This window comes from Triturus cristatus, chromosome 6 (genome assembly GCF_964204655.1).
Source record: "Triturus cristatus chromosome 6, aTriCri1.1, whole genome shotgun sequence".
Classification (NCBI taxonomy): Eukaryota; Metazoa; Chordata; class Amphibia; order Caudata; family Salamandridae; genus Triturus; species Triturus cristatus.
Window position 1 is genome coordinate 1,830,846,087 of NC_140589.1, and position 16,398 is coordinate 1,830,862,484.

Consider the following 16,398-nt stretch of genomic DNA (forward strand, 5'->3'; position numbering starts at 1 on the left):
CAATGGTCCACATTTTACATGAGTCTAGCAAAGGATGAGAGATTGACCGGATCTTGCTAGGATTCAGACTAGTGCCTGCAGGCAAAGAGCATATGTCAGAATAGAGCATTCACTCGCTGTGTCATTGGGGACCAGGATGGGATTGAAGGATGATCATAATTCATAATGCATTTTAAGTCAAATTCCCACTTTAAGAATAGTACACAGATCCAAAGCAAGAATTGCTTGCAGCTTTCAAAGAGTGTGCAGTGAGGCTAAAGGGCTGTAGGGAACAGGCAGACATATTTTGAGTTCACCGGATTTTATTTCAGTTGGATCATTAAGGCCCAGAGCTCTCAGTGACACACAAGACAGACATGCATGGCATGTGGACAAGCCTTGGTGCCTGAGATGACGGCCTTTGCATATGCCTCTTATTGGGCCATGTTAAAGGAAGGACGCCAAGGTACCAATGTGGTTTAAAATAGCACGTCTATGACTCTGCAGATTTGCTGCCCGCAGTTTCCTTTCACATTGTGTGTTAAAAGACTTAAAGAATATAGGGCCAGATGTATCGATGGCGATTATCAAATAGCACATTTTTGTGATTCCCTATTTGGTAATCTCAAACACCCATGTACAAATGTGTGTTTTACACATTTTGTGATTCCCAGTGGGTCACACATAGATCTACCTCATGAATATTAATGAGGTAGGTCTCAGTTTGCGACCCATTGGGAATTGCTAAAATCACAGGGATAGTGGCCTGCTGGGATCAGCAGACCACCATTTGTGAAATTGCTTTTAAATAAAGCAAACTTTTTTTAAAATTATAAATGCAGCCTGTTTTCCTTAAAGGAAAACTGGATGCGTTTAAAAAAGAACAAAAAAGTGAAATGTTTTCTTTTAATTTTTTAAGAGTAGTCCGTGGTCCTTAGGACTACTACCCTCTCTTAAAAAATATTTTTACAATCATTCACAGAGAGCCAGGGGTCCGTTGGGGACCCCTTCGCATTTGCAAATGGGTTACCTTCTACTTGAAGTAGGCGGGAAAATGCAAATCTCTCTGCCTGGCCTTTAAAATTTTGAAACTCTCTTCCCCTTGTATTCTGACCGATGTATTGGTACCATACACACTCACGCGCCATCTGCGCTCTATGGGGTTATGCCTGGCTCCTGTCCTGCGGGTAAAACGTCTACATGCCGGGGGACGATCTTTCCGCAGCCTTGCGGGTAAGCTCTGGAAATCCCTTCCCCTCCATATTCGCAGTCTGGATAACTATCTGACATTTAGGAAGGCAATAGAAACTCATCTCTTCCCTTCGGTTTAGGATCTAGTTTTCAGTCTCGCTGCAGTCAGCGCCGGCACGCCTCTTCGCTGAGGCAGCGGTTGCGCTTTACAAGTTGGGCTAACATAACATAACAAATGTTTTGTTTTCACAATATCACTGTGATTTTTAATTAGGAAGGGATGCCCTAAACACGCCCCTTCCTAATTCCAAATCGCAAACCCAATTTGCGATGCAGTAATAGGTTACCAAATCCCAAATGTAGATTTGTACATTCCAAAAAGCCTTTTTTGCTCTTGCAAACAAACTAGATTTTGCAGATCGTGCCATTTGCGAACGTAAAAAAGCTTTGTACATCTAGCTATTGGTTTTTACTTAATGTGTCCTTTTATGATAACATTGTAAAACGGGGCAACTCATGTTAAATTAATCTAAAGATATGAAGCTACCATGTCACTGTAATTGTGAAAGTCTTAAGAGTTTAAAAATCGCGCCCTTCCCCATGGAGTGTAGCAAGCTTCACCAAGGACATCATTTAGCACTGGGAGAGTCCTCTGAAGAAATATTAAACCATCACTGTCCTATAGTCAGTCTGGTCCCTAAGTGTCCAGAATTTCCTTGTGCACAAGTCAGTTGAACTTGGGCCATATCCATGCTGCCTATTGTATCAGACAGGATCCCAAACAATTAATTTTTTTTAAAAACTGTTAGGGTTGAAGACCTGAATTATAAACTTTATTTTAAAACATACAATCTGACCTTATATTCCCATCATCCCGCAATGTTTACAGTCCTACAACTTTAATTCAGTGCACAGAGTAACACCAGACACAGAGGGGAAGGTCTAAATAATTAACATTGGAAAATGTTTTTTGTTCTTCTTGTATATTATTTTAAACCTAAACAAGAATTGTTTTGTTGAAAATATAATCGGTGAAAGTTGATGCTACAGATCCTACAAGGACTAGAAGAACTTAATTTGGAAACATGGGTTCAGATTAAGTCTTTTTAAAAAAAAAAAAAAAAAAGGTAAAAAATACATGTCTTCAAATAATAAGCAAGTTCAGTAGGTTGAAATGTGTTGCTTGTTTTGTTGCGGGTCTTAGACAAATAAATTATAGCATAAAATCCTTCCAATTTAATGCAGCCAATTCTTGGAGTCTTAAGAACTAGAAGTTTGATACTTTTGAGTTGATTCCTCCATGGCTGCAATATTTCATATTGAGTTGTTCGCGACAGGCAATAGCTGAATCACAAACCAAACTAAAAGAGAGAGAGAATATATGTATAAATATATCTGTGTGTTTGTGTGTGTGTTCGTGTGTGCGCGTGTGTGTGTGTGTGTGTGTGTGTGTGCGCGTGTGTGTGTATATATATATATATACACACACACACATATATACGCATATATACATACACCAATTCAAAGCTGTAATACTGTGCCTAGAGTGGCAAAAGGCTTTTGTCATTTTACAGCTCGGCATGGTTAGCACTGTGCTAGCCCTATACTTAAAAGCTTTGCTGTAGAAATGGCAAATGACTTTGTTCATTTCTATCTCTGGGTGGATGGCACTGGGCTAATTCCACACTTAAAGACTTTGATAGAAAAGCAGACATTTGAGGTGAGCAAATTTAGAGTGTGGCTGGTTTTAAGGGTGCTGTATACTGGAGCTGCTTTCCACCTAAACTTGAGAACTACCCAGAGTTCTCTGCTTCTTTTTTATATCAAGTTGTCACGGCTCCCGCTTATCCTCAGGATCAGGTTGAAGCTCTATGGGGTCCACCTCTCGACAGCCCCAAGTCCGGATGGAATAGATCCCCTCGGACTAGTGGGATGGTCGAGCGAGGGAAGGAAAGGGTAGGAACTGCAGGGAGAGAAACCTAGGAGTAAACAAGAAAGAAAACAGCTTTACAATGAGGTTCCACTTCTAGTGATTCCTGTCTGTCAATGAACAACAAACGGAAGGGATTCTTGCTATGCATATACATTTATAGCTACCTGTAAAAGAAAACAACGATGACTTTACACAGGGTGAGACATGAGGGTAATCACAAGGTAACGGCTTGAGCCTGTCATTAGAGAAAAAGCAGAGTTAGCCTCCACAGACAATAACAGAACTCAACAGTCACTCCGATTGTAGATTATCAACAGGAAGGACCTCTATGCGCATACCTTCTCTAGGATCATGCCAGTCCCCTACTAAACTTTGATCGTTTAGCCCTGGATACCCCCAACTGATCTCCCCTGTAAATGAAAAGATAACATAGAGTCCATGGTTAACTGTACATCCAGAGAGTCTCCTTTAGAAAGTTCTCAGTCGATATGCACCACAATGGACAAGCTCTATTCATGTGCATTCAATGAAAGGATATGGTAGCAACCCAAAACATCGTCATCAGTGCTAAAGAGGCCAATAATCACTCGGGATACTTCTCATAACTGTTAGTAATCCCCAAGTACCTGCCACTACGAAATACCGTACTGCCCATATCCGGGCGAAGAGGGTTCTCGCTGTATCCCCACAACGAGAGGACTGTGGCACGGGAATCGTCTCACGGAAAGGCTTTCCCCTGCATGAGACCACCGGAGATTGGTGTGTGTCTCGCCAACAGGAGAAAGCGAAGAGCCTCGCTGTTTCTTCACAACGAGAGAACTATGGCAATGCAAAAGTATCAGGAATAGGCATTCTCCCGCATGAGACCACTGAAGCTAGCGTGTGTCTCTCCAACAGGAGAAAGTGAAGTGCCAGCCTTTCTCTCCCACATGAGACCACCTCTGCAAGCGTGCGTCTCACCAACGGGAGGAACACGGTGTAAAATCCCGGTATATCCCGGTATACACCGCGGTCTGACAGGAATGAGAAATCAGGATGGTGCGCGCCCGCACCCTTAACGTCCAGCTCTCCGACTCAACGAATACTCCAAGAATAATCGGCGTCTTCGTCCAGGCGCCATCTTCGGATATACCGCTCTGCTGACAGCATGTCGGGAGGGGCGTGAGTAGGTCAGTGCGTGCGTCGTCAGTGCAGACGGAGTGTCCCAGCCTGTCCTCTACTCCGTGTCCGCTGTGTAGAACTATCTGGTCCGATGAGCCCTGACAAAAGTATACATCACACTAAGCCTTGAAGCGTGTTGTTTTGACTTCTACTGTGTGCTACCTTGTGTCTGGACAGAGCTATACGTCTCTGAAGAGCTCCAGTGAGAGCAAAACACTTATCAGGGGTTGCTTTTATTCATTTTGGGTTGGCCTGGTTGGTATTTTACTAATTCAAATCTGTAATACTGTGCCTGGAGTGTTAAAAGGCTTTTGTCATTTTACAGCTTGGCATGGATAGCACTGTGATAGGCCTTTGCTTAAAAACTTTGCTGTAGAAATGGCAAAATACTTTTTCCCTTTCTAGCTCTGCATGGATGGCACTGGGCTAATGCTATGCTTAAAGACATAGATAGAAAAGCAGACATTTGAGTGAGCAAATTTAGTGTGTCGCTGGTGTTGAGGGTTCTCTATACTTTTGCAACCATATATAATTTCCTATGCCACAAGGATTACAAAACTGACAGACTTGTTTCGGACCCCTGGCCTTTTTCACAGACCTTTACAAAAGTCAAGGGGCCAAAACGCGTCTGTCAGTTTTGGAATCTTGGTGGCGCAATACATGATATGTTTGTAAATTGTCCCTGGAGTGCACAACATTCTTTAGTGAAAATATATATTGATATAGATATATATAGAGAGTGAGATATAGACAGGGAAAAAGAAACTGAGTTATAGTCCGGCTCAAAAACAGTAACATTTGCTAGTTGTGGTATGCAATGCACACAACACATACCATAACTGATGTTATATTCTTGGTATTTGTAGAGCACACAACTGACCTAGAAGGTTGTTCCTGCTGCTGAAAAGCAGGAGCAGCGTGGGCTGAGACAGTGCCTGAGACTAGATGAAGAAGAACCATGTTTTCGGTTTCTTGCAAATCTCAGGAACAGGATTTGGCTCTGATGTGATGTGAAATTAATACAAAAGTAGGAGGAAAACTACAGTGAGGTTGATTTTCGTTTTTTTTTAAAGTTTCTCATTTCCACTTGTGTTCAGAAAGCAGACAATTCAATAAAGTTGTTCAGAGCAACGAGCAGTTGGATACACAGCTAAGAGACAACAAGCCAACACACTGCTCGAACACGCTGAGTACACTCCCAGGAGACATGGATGTTCTTACATAAACTAATTTGCACCTTTGGTTTCTACTGGACTTCGGCATTACAATGCCCAATGCTTTGGATATTGAATTTGTGGATGAATCTACATAGACAGTTTTTACCAGCCCTGAAGAAGTCGAGGTTCCAAAGACCTATCGACGAAACACGTGTTGGCTTGTTGTCTCTTAGCTGCGTATCCAACTGCTCGTTGCTCTGAACAATTGTATTGGATTGTCTGCTTTCTGAACACAAATGGAAACGAGAATTACTACAAACTAAATGTGAAGACTTGGACTACTGTTTGGACCTGAACTGAATGAAATGTATTGAAATTGACTACCAATAAGATACTGTTGTATATATGAATATTTGAGTGCTCGGATTTGTGTATCTAATATTTTTGCTCTTCTTCGGGAGGGCATATAGGATTGTGGATGCTAACCAATCCTTCCCTTTAAGCACCACTTATTCTTCCTTTGCTATATACTTTCCCCTAAATAAGAGTGCAGTGTGCCCATGTTTCTGCTTTATACCTGGTTACCATATCTCTTTACATAATCTAAATTATCACACTAACGTTACTACGGACCCTGAGGTCCCTGTCTTGCTAACACATCTGGAAATGCTAAACCCACAGTTAATAAAAACCGGCCTCACCCACCAAGCAGGACATACGTTGGACCTAATTTTTTCTACTAGTAAGCTCCCAAGTATTGACACCCCACTGACATGGACAGATCCCTTTTTGATCAACTTCCTAATTCTACTTACCATGATGCCCAAAACATCTAAAGCTGAGCACCAGTCCACTACCAGACCCTGGAAGCAGATCACTGGCGACTCTTCAAGTAGCCTTCTCCACTTTCAAACCAAATAATCTGTCAGATATCAATACAACTCTTGCACAGTAAAAAAGATTCCCTTGCACAGGCATTAAACATTGTGGCCCCCCTACAAACCCCTCACTAGGAAATAAACCACTCATTAGGAAATATCCCAGACCCAGCGCGGCTTGGTACTAGGCGGAACTGAAATTGGATCAGACCCACGGCAAAAGGCGTGAGTGCAACTGGAGGCTGTCTAAAAGCAACTCAGACAAACAAATATTTAAAGATGCACTTCGCTCTTACCATGCTAAAATAAAGACTGTTCGTAAACAATATATTATTCTTAAAATCAACCTGGCCGGTAACTTCTCCAAGAAACTTCTTAAAATTGTAAAAACATTTGCCCAACCACAGGCCTGTTATCCTCCCCTTCAACCCCCCCCCCTCCCCCCACCTCCCCTCCACCACCAACCCCAGCATCCCAAGTGTTCTGTGATACCCTGGAAACTCATTTCCAAACGAAAATTGACACCATCTACGATAGCTTTCAGTCTACATTCATCTCCTCCACCGCTAGACACAGTACTTGAGCTTTATGACACTCGATTGTTTCGAGCCAGTCTCACTAACCCAAATGATCGACTCACTAGCCAAAGCAAAATCTGGTTCTCCTGCTGATCCCTGCCCTCCAAAAATCATTTCACTTCTCTCCTCCCATCTTGCCCCGGCCATCACTGAACTATGCAACCAATCTTTGACCCTAGCCAAGGTTCCAAGGCAATGGAAAGCAGCCCGCGTAACCCCCATTTTGAAGAAACTAACTGCCGACCCTAAAGACTTAAACAACTACTGCCCCATATCTCCTCCCCCTGCTAAGAAAGACATTAGAGGCCCATGTTAACAAACATTTTATGGCATACCTCGAACAGAACAATCTGTTGGATATCTCTCAGTCAGGTTTTGTACCATCCCACTGCACAGAGACTGCTCTACTTGCAGTAGTAGATACCATTAGACTGTCACTAGACGACGGGCAACCAGCTATGCTGGAGCTGCTTGATCGATTGGTATAGAAAACAGTTGGTCCTAGACTTATTTACCACGCAATGAAGGCAAAAAATATTTACGATTTGATATTCAATTTAGGCATGCATACAATCAGCAAAAAGTATAAATAAGTGTGCACCAGGCATAAAGAACAACATTGGCACCTATTGACTCTTTAAGACATATCTGTTTTTATTCACAGACACATATTAAATCAGTAAGTACATTACCATGCTCAGTAATAGTTAGGAGGTTGCTCAAAGGAAGGGGTCTAAAAAAGTAGTGCTCATGCGTGCAATAGATAAGGTGAATAAAGGTGAAAATGGCAGAGTAAAGATAATTCAAAATACAGAATAATTACAATCATTCCAAACAAAAACTGGTTGTAAGTAACATCAAAACCAGTTTGTCATCGCCTGTCCACCATCAATCATTTTTATAGTCGTTATTTATCATTTCCAAGAGAAAACAGAGAAGTATCATCTGTAGGTTGGACGGGATAGTGGTGGCATGTGGTACAGGCCCACTTGGGGATGAGTGTCGATGTTTCGACCCTACTTAAAAGCATAGAGGGTAACTACATCCTCAGCTCGTGAGTCTTCCTCAGGACAAGGGAGGTAGGAGACAACCTATTTGAAGGTGCCCGTAGATTAGTAGTTCTGATCACAGCTCCTGGGGGTGGGAAGTCCGCACCGCCTTTACGGTGTAATGAAGATTATTACAAGGTATGGGTAACAAAAGACCCTGTCATCGTCTGCCAAAGTAAATTAATGGTGCGAGAAAATCTCCATCACTGGTGAGCTAATCCCCCCCCCCACCCCCCCAAAGTAATCTTACAGAAAGGTTAAGCAGCCCAGGAGAGTCGACACCTCGCTCGTTGGCACCATTTAACATCATCTCGCACACAATCCCATTACAAAGTCTGCAGCAGACAGGTATCGGGGGTTTAACCCTTAACTGGTCGAACCACTTCCTTAAAGACCGATTCCAAACTGTCTCTATGGGACTTTACCACTCAAGGAAATTTTCCCTAAATAAAGGAGTCCCCGGGGTTCTTCCCGGAGTCCAGCACTCTTCAATGTATACGTAGCCCCCTTGGCCCAACTGATCAAATTCTTTGAATTTGATACACACTCGTAGGCTGACGACACCCAGCTGGTCGTCTTTCGGCAGGATATCGAGAATGTCAGAGAAAGATTCTCTACCTGCATGAGGGAGGTTGCTTCCTGGATGTCCTCTGTCTCCAACTCAATGGGAGCAAAACAGAAATTCTCTCATTCGGCAAGGCCCAAAGTCTCTGGACTGAAGACTGGTGGTCGGCAGAATTGGGCCCCAACCCCTTTGCCCAGTAGAATCGCTGGGGACCTTGGCATACTCATTGACAATCAACTTTCAATGCAAGACCATATGTTCGAGGCATGTGGGCTGCTGAATTCATATCTGTGCATAGATCGCCGCCTAGTGTTGGGTCCGGATGTTTGCACGTTGTTGTCCTGGAAGAGTCTTCGAAGTATCACGAGATAGGTGACTCCTCCCCTGGACCACAGTGCGCATGGGCATCCTCTCCATCCTTAGATTGTTTTTTTCCGCCATTGGGTTCGGATGTGCTTATCTTAGCTCAAGTTAGGAAAATTCTGTTTAAGGCCAAAAGGCCTTTAGTTTTCGTCGGTACTGTTCCCGTTCGGTATCGATTACTTCATTTACTAGTTTAGAACCTTCTTCCAGCCTTTCGGATCCGTTTGGTCCGAACATCGAACTTACATCGACGATGGAATCGAGGACTCCATTCAAACGGTGTCCTTTATGCCACGCAAAATACCCTCACATCGATGTCCACCCGGTATGCAACAAATGTCTCTCACCGGATCACGATGAGTCGAAATGTATGGCCTGTGCCCGATTCCGATCGAAGAAGACTCTCCGGAATCGACGGGCGGCGAGACGACGATGAAGTGCTTTTTCAAAGGGAAGAAGTCATCGACGAGGTAGGAGACTACAATGAGGCCTTTGGGGCCGAAGAAGATAGCTCCAGCGAGGAGCCAGGCCCACCCGTCGATACGGAGGCCGTCAAAGTGCGTCATTCTAAGGCTCAGGTCGAGGGATCGCCTCCGGGCCTTACCCAAGATCACTCTCAAAGTTCTTCGGCCCCGCCTTCGGGCCCGGCCTCGAACATCCCTCACGAGCCATTATTAACGAAGACGACTGGATTCCCTTCAACGAAACCGAAACCAATCGTCGCACCAGTTCCACCGAAACCGAAAGTGAAACTGGCTGTAATCGGCTCGAAGGCCTCGAAGCCCTCCACTCCTTCGATGCCAGCAAAGGCCGTCGGCACCGAACGAAGTAAAAGGGATTTCGGCGCCGAACTCACTGCAGCGGATATCGGTACCGACCCGAAGAAAAAGGCCCTCGGTCCCCCCAAGGCGCCTCGGCCTCCGAAGTCGTCGGACCAGACCACCAAAGTCAAAATGGCCGCTCCATCTACGTCCACGTCGAAAACAGCGGCACACGCCAAGTCGTCGACTCCATCGACAGTCGATACCTGTCTTCGGATCGCTGACCCCATGGCTCCAAAGCAGTCGACGCCTACCTCCACGGTGCCGACCGGCTCCAAAGAGCCTTCGGCGTTCTCAGTGCAACAAGTCGCGGCCTCGTTGCAACGCATCAGAGAACGGGCAGCCGTCCGATCCACGCCGGGCCCGACACGTGCAAGGCCCCGAAAGTGACCGCGGCGCCAACCAACATCACTTCTGGCTTGCCGCCGCCCACGGCGCCGAAAGTGTTCGAGATCCGAACACGTGTCCGCCAGACACAGTCCCCATCTACTGGACACACAGACTCTGAGCCTTCACAGCCACAATTCATCGACGCCGACACTGGTAAACTGATTCTCCGCAAACGGAAGATCACACCAGAAAGAGGACTGGACTCTTACAGAATACCTCTCAGGCACAAATTGCCAGCTGGGTCGGAACCAGTTCTGTATGAACGCTTACAAACCTCCTATCAGGATCCCCAGTCCTTTTCTCCTACGCCTTCGGAGACGGACGCAGTAGAGGACTACATGGGAGATGATACCACCTACCCTGGGGATGTCGATCCTGATGAGCCTCTGCAGGACCCAGATCAGGCATGGGATGACCCTACAGACCAGGGTACCGCGCCAGATACCCAGGACACGCAGCTTTACAGCGCCAAGACCTCTCCCACAGAGGACACTGCTGCCTTCAATGCCCTCATAGAACGGGCTGCCGCCAATCATGGAGTAGAACACCATTCTGACACTGTTGAGGAAGACTTCTTAGTGGACACTTTCGCCTCTTCAGAAAGAACTGTCAAAACTCTGCCCATGGTGAAAGGAGTTCTCAAACCTGCAAAGGACATTTTCAAAGAAACAACTAGGGCGCGGGTGCTAAACCCCAGGATTGAAAAAAAATACAAGCCTGCACCCGGAGACCCTATGTACATTAGAGGTCAGTTACCTCTGGACTCCATGGTGGTTGCTAACGCTCGCAAACGAGCCCATTCGCAGACAACAGGTGATGCTCCTCCCCCAGACAAAGAGTCCAAAGTGCTGGAGACATCTGGCAAAAGAATTGCAGCGCAAGCCGCAAACATCTGGCGCATTGCCAACACACAGGCACTCCTGGCCCGTTATGATCGTTCACATTACGACACGCTAGAATCACTACTCCAGCATTTGCCAGACGAATACAAAGAGGCAGCGGAGCTCCTCATCAGAGAGGGACAACTCCTTACCAATGCATCCATCAAGTGCGCCCTTGATGCCGCCGACACAGCAGCAAGGGCAATCAACACCAGCGTCATGTTACGACGACACGCATGGTTGAGAATCTCAGGTTTCAAGCCAGAGATCCAAAACAACATCCTAAATCAGCCAGTCAACCCCGACTACTTATTTGGCCCTGAGGTTGACACTACCCTCGAAAAAATTAAAAAAGACACGGACACTGCGAAATCGATGGGGGCTCTGCAGACGCAGCAATTTCGTAGTGGCTCCTTTCGTCGCCCTGGGAATAGAGGAGCAACTAGAGGCCAGGGGTCACAGCAGCAATACACTAAAGGGGGCACACAGAGTACCTACGATAAAGCCAACAGACGTGGATATCGTGGCTCCAGCACCACGGGCAGAGGACGTGGTTATGGCAACACCAGGTCCTCCCCCAAAAACAAACAGTGACGCCCTCTCCCTTCCCCCCGACCACATAACACTTGTCGGGGGGAGACTCCAGCGGTTCCTGTCCACGTGGAAAGCCATCACCACAGACAGGTGGGTCAGGGACATTATCCAGCACGGTTACTGTCTCGAATTAACCTCCACTCCACCCAACATACCGCCAAAGCACCGTCCTATGTCCATAGAGCACTTAGCATTATTGCAGCAGGAAGTGCTAAGTATGCTGCAAAAAGGTGCAATAGAGGTCGTGCCCGTCAACCAGCAGGGGACAGGGGTGTACTCTCTGTACTTCTTAATCCCAAAGAAGGACGGGTCACTCAGACCTATACTAGACCTGAGACCCCTCAACCACTACATTCTCTCAGAGCATTTCCATATGCTCACCCTACAGCAGGTTCTCCCGCTGCTCAGTCAGGGAGACTTCATAGCCACACTAGACCTCAAGGATGCGTATTTCCACATACCCATACACCCATCACACAAAAAATATCTCAGGTTCACTATTCAAGATCAGCACTATCAATTCAAAGTTCTCCCCTTCGGCGTGACAACAGCACCCAGGGTTTTCACCAAGTGCCTCGCTACGGTGGCTGCACATCTACGGAGACAACACATTCACGTCTACCCTTACCTGGACGACTGGCTTGTTCAGGCAAAGTCAGCCCAGCAATGTCCCAGCCACATGTCCCTCACCATTCACCTTCTTCACAGTCTGGGATTCTCACTAAATTACCCCAAATCACATCTCCAACCCGCACACGTACGACAGTACCTGGGCGCGACCATAAACACTCTGGCAGCCACAGCTCAGCCAAATTTAGTGAGGATCAACAGCATGCAACTGCTGATCTCAAAGTTCAAACCTCAACACTCCCTTCCAGCGCGAGTGTTCATGCAGTTGATAGGCATGATGGCCTCCTGCATCTTCATAGTCCCGCACGCAAGACTACATATGCGCCCGCTTCAGGAGTGCTTGGCACGTCAATGGAATCAGGCTCACGGGCAATTAAAAGACCTAGTGTTGGTGAGCGGTCGGGCATACAACTCTCTGCATTGGTGGAATCCACAAAACCTTTGCAAGGGCCGACCGTTCCAGGAGCCTGTTCCACAAATAATACTGACAGCGGACGCCTCTCTCCAGGGTTGGGGAGCTCATGTACTCACTTACACAGTGCAGGGACTATGGACAACGCAACAAAAGAAGATGCACATCAACGTTCTGGAACTGATGGCAATCTTCCTAGCCATGAAGGCATTCAAAGTACACTTGTGCAACAAAGTCGTGTTGATCCGGACGGACAACATGACTGCCATGTACTACATACAGAAGCAGGGAGGAACACACTCTCCACAGTTGTCTCATCTGGCTCAGAGCATGTGGAAGTGAGCCATTCAGAGGAACAGATTCCTCATGGCGGAACACCTCCCCGGCAAGGACAACCAGATAGCGGATCTGCTCAGCAGACACAGCCACCAGATGCACGAGTGGGAGCTACACCCATCAGTACTCCAACCGTACTTCCGACAATGGGGTCATCCAGAGATAGACCTATTCGCCACAAACGAAAACGCAAAATGCCAAAACTTTGCCGCCAGGTTCCCACATCCTCAGTCACAGGGCAATGCGATATGGATGAACTGGTCCGGCAGATTTGCGTACGCTTTTCCCCCAGCGCCATTGATACCGCTAGTGGCACGCAAACTGCGACAACACTCTCTGACACTCATCCTAGTTGCTCCCACATGGGCGCGCCAACCATGGTACACCACCTTTCTAGAACTTTCCGTGGTGCCGCATCAAAGGCTGCGGATCAAACCCGCACTTTTAACGCAGAACCATGGCGAAATTCAGCACCCAGATCCGCAACAGCTGAACCTGGCAATCTGGCTCCTGAAGTCTTAGAGTTTGGCTACCTAAACCTGCCACCTGACTGTATGGAGATCATCAAGGAGGCCAGGAGACCCACTACCAGAGCTTGCTATGCGGCTAAATGGAAGAGGTTTGTCATTTATTGTAACAACAATGACGTTAACCCGCTAGACGCATCCATTCAAAACATTATCTGTTACCTCTTACACCTATGCCGATGCAATCTGGCATACACCTCAATACGTATCCATTTAACCGCAATAACAGCCTATCTCCAAAACAGGCAGCACCTCTCTTTATTCAGAGGGCCTGCCATCAAAGCCTTCTTGGAGGGACTCAAACGAGTAATTCCCCCAAGACACCCACCAGCACCGGTGTGGAACCTCAATTTGGTCCTCACCAGACTGATGGGTCCACCCTTCGAACCTCTCCATTCGTGTGAGATTCAATTCCTCACCTGGAAAGTAGCTTTCCTAGTAGCAATTACTTCGTTAAGAAGAGTTAGTGAACTCCAGGCACTAACCATTCAAGAGCCATTCATTCAGGTTCACGCAAACAGGGTCGTACTACGTACCAACCCCAAATTCATGCCTAAAGTAATATCGCAGTTCCACATGAATCAAACTATCGAACTGCCTGTTTTCTTTCCAAATCCACAGAATGTCGCTGAGAGAATGCTCCATACACTAGATGTAAAGAGGGCCCTCATGTACTATATAGACAGAACTAAGGACTTTAGGAAGACAAAACAACTTTTTGTTGCCTTTTCTCCACAACACAAAGGCAACGCCATTTCCAAAGCAGGTATAGCCAGATGGATCGTTAAATGTATTCAGATTTGCTACCTAAAAGCTAAACGCACATTAACGATTCCCCCAAGAGCCCACTCAACATGGAAGTTAGGGGCCTCCATGGCTTTCCTGGGAAACATTCCTTTACAGGAAATATGTAGAGCAGCCACATGGTCCACTATCCATACATTTACCAAACACTACTGTGTAGATGTACACTCAAAACAGCAGGCAGCTGTGGGACAGGCTGTTCTCAAAACTCTTTTTCAGACTGCTGCAGCTGGCACGGGTGGCCGCCGTTAATAGGAGGTACTGCTATGTATTCTATGCACAGATATGAATTCAGCAGCCCACATGCCTCGAACTGAATATGCTACTTACCAGTATGCATCTGTTCTTGGCATGTAGGGCTGCTGACATTCATATCGCCCACCCTCCTCCCCGGCGCCTGTAGCGGCTGCAGCACTCAGAATTACTGTATAGCATGGTCATCACTTACTGTATCTACTCCATCACTGCCACAATGGCGAAAAACAATCTAAGGATGGAGAGGATGCCCATGCGCACTGTGGTCCAGGGGAGGAGTCACCTATCTCGTGATACTTCGAAGACTCTTCCAGGACAACAACGTGCAAACATCCGGACCCAACACTAGGCGGCGATCTATGCACAGATATGAATGTCAGCAGCCCTACATGCCAAGAACAGATGCATACTGGTAAGTAGCATATTCAATCCTACACATGTGGCACCTGCTATGGCACTATGGCCTTCTCAAAAAGATCTTTAAATGACTCCCATTGAACTCATTTAAAACACTTACACAGGCGCTGGTCATTAGAAGTATAGATTATGGTGATGCCTTGTTCCTTGCCTCCAACAAATCCCTTCTGGCCCAACTGCAAGTCTTCCAAATACAGCAGAACGTATTGTTAACAACCTGCAACCAAGGACTCCATCTGCCCCCACACTCAGAGCCTTACGTTGGCTCCTGATTTGCAAGAGGGCCCTGTTCAAACTGCTGTGTATAACTTACAAATCTCTATCAGGCTCTGGCCCAAAATACCTGCAAAACAGGCTTGCTTCTTATATACCTAGCAGGAACTTGCGATCTAGCAACCAATCCTTTTTACACCGCCGCCAGAGTCGTATGGCTAAATAAGGAGGCCATGCCTTTTCCCACCTGAGCCTGCTCCATTGGAACAAACTACAACTGACCATACCCACGTGCCCTAGCTTTGCGGGATTCAAAAAAACATCTTAAGACCTGGTTGTTCTAAGACCTGGTTGTTCTAAACTACTACCTCTATTTCAGCTATCTGCCTTCCAAGCGCCGAGATATCCCTACCGGGATGAGTTGTGCGCTATATCAAGTAACAAATAACAAAACATCTAAAGTTAATAATTTTCTCTGCTTTGAAGTATCAAAGTCGTGAAATAACAATATCACTATAAATCTTTTAAGAGATGAATTGATGTATGTATCTAATGACAGTAGTGATGTTTGTTTTCTTTTGTTAACAAGAGCTGTGCAGTCAAATAAAATGATTGTAATAAAAATCAAGTCGGTAAACCAGAGACTCCTACCTGCATGTCCCAACTGCCTCCCGCCATGTATCTCCTGCCTGTTTAACATGCGACCTTGCAGAGCAGGTCTCTAAAATCAGACCTGGTTATATCCTCTTGCTACACCATACCATGTTGAAACTGTGGAATAGGTGTCTGACCTGTTCTAATCATTCTTCTCTGTTTTCTCACCAGCTGGGGGATGGCCGTCAATGTATATTCCACATCTGTGACCATCGAAAACCTGAGCCGCCATGACATGCTAGCTTGGGTGAACGATTCTCTGCAGTTAAACTACACCAAGATTGAACAGCTATGCTCAGGTAAGGCTACAGCGATCATCCATGAGAAGGCTTCCTTTGTGAGGTGCTTGTCGTTGAGAAATGCCAATAAATTAACAAGATGGCGTTCCAGAACATCTGCACCAAATTGAATATTTCAGCAGCTGATCGATTGAGGTTGAATCATGCTTCCTGTGGCGGAAGCCGGGAGAATCGCTAAGGATGTTAAACTTTGTTTTGTGATATATTGTTGTTAAAACTACCTACCACTTCTCCTACGTGCACTCCCTGCGCAGCGGACCTCAGCGCTGACGAGGGAAACCACCCACATTTGCCGCCAGCAGAGTGGAATC

At 46.2% G+C, this 16,398-nt stretch overlaps 1 protein-coding gene across 7 annotated transcripts in view; it reads left to right on the forward strand.

Moving 5' to 3' along the window:
- The window catches only part of MAPRE3 (microtubule associated protein RP/EB family member 3), a 767,705-nt gene that overhangs the window by 519,826 nt on the left and 231,481 nt on the right, over window positions 1–16,398 (forward strand). For all 7 annotated transcript variants that reach the window (XM_085613228.1, XM_085613226.1, XM_085613230.1 and 4 more), the window contains one exon: window positions 15,960–16,087. In XM_085613228.1, the coding sequence (XP_085469354.1) occupies window positions 15,967–16,087 (121 nt within the window). In that variant the 5' untranslated portion in view covers window positions 15,960–15,966. The remainder of the gene's footprint in view (window positions 1–15,959; window positions 16,088–16,398) is intronic.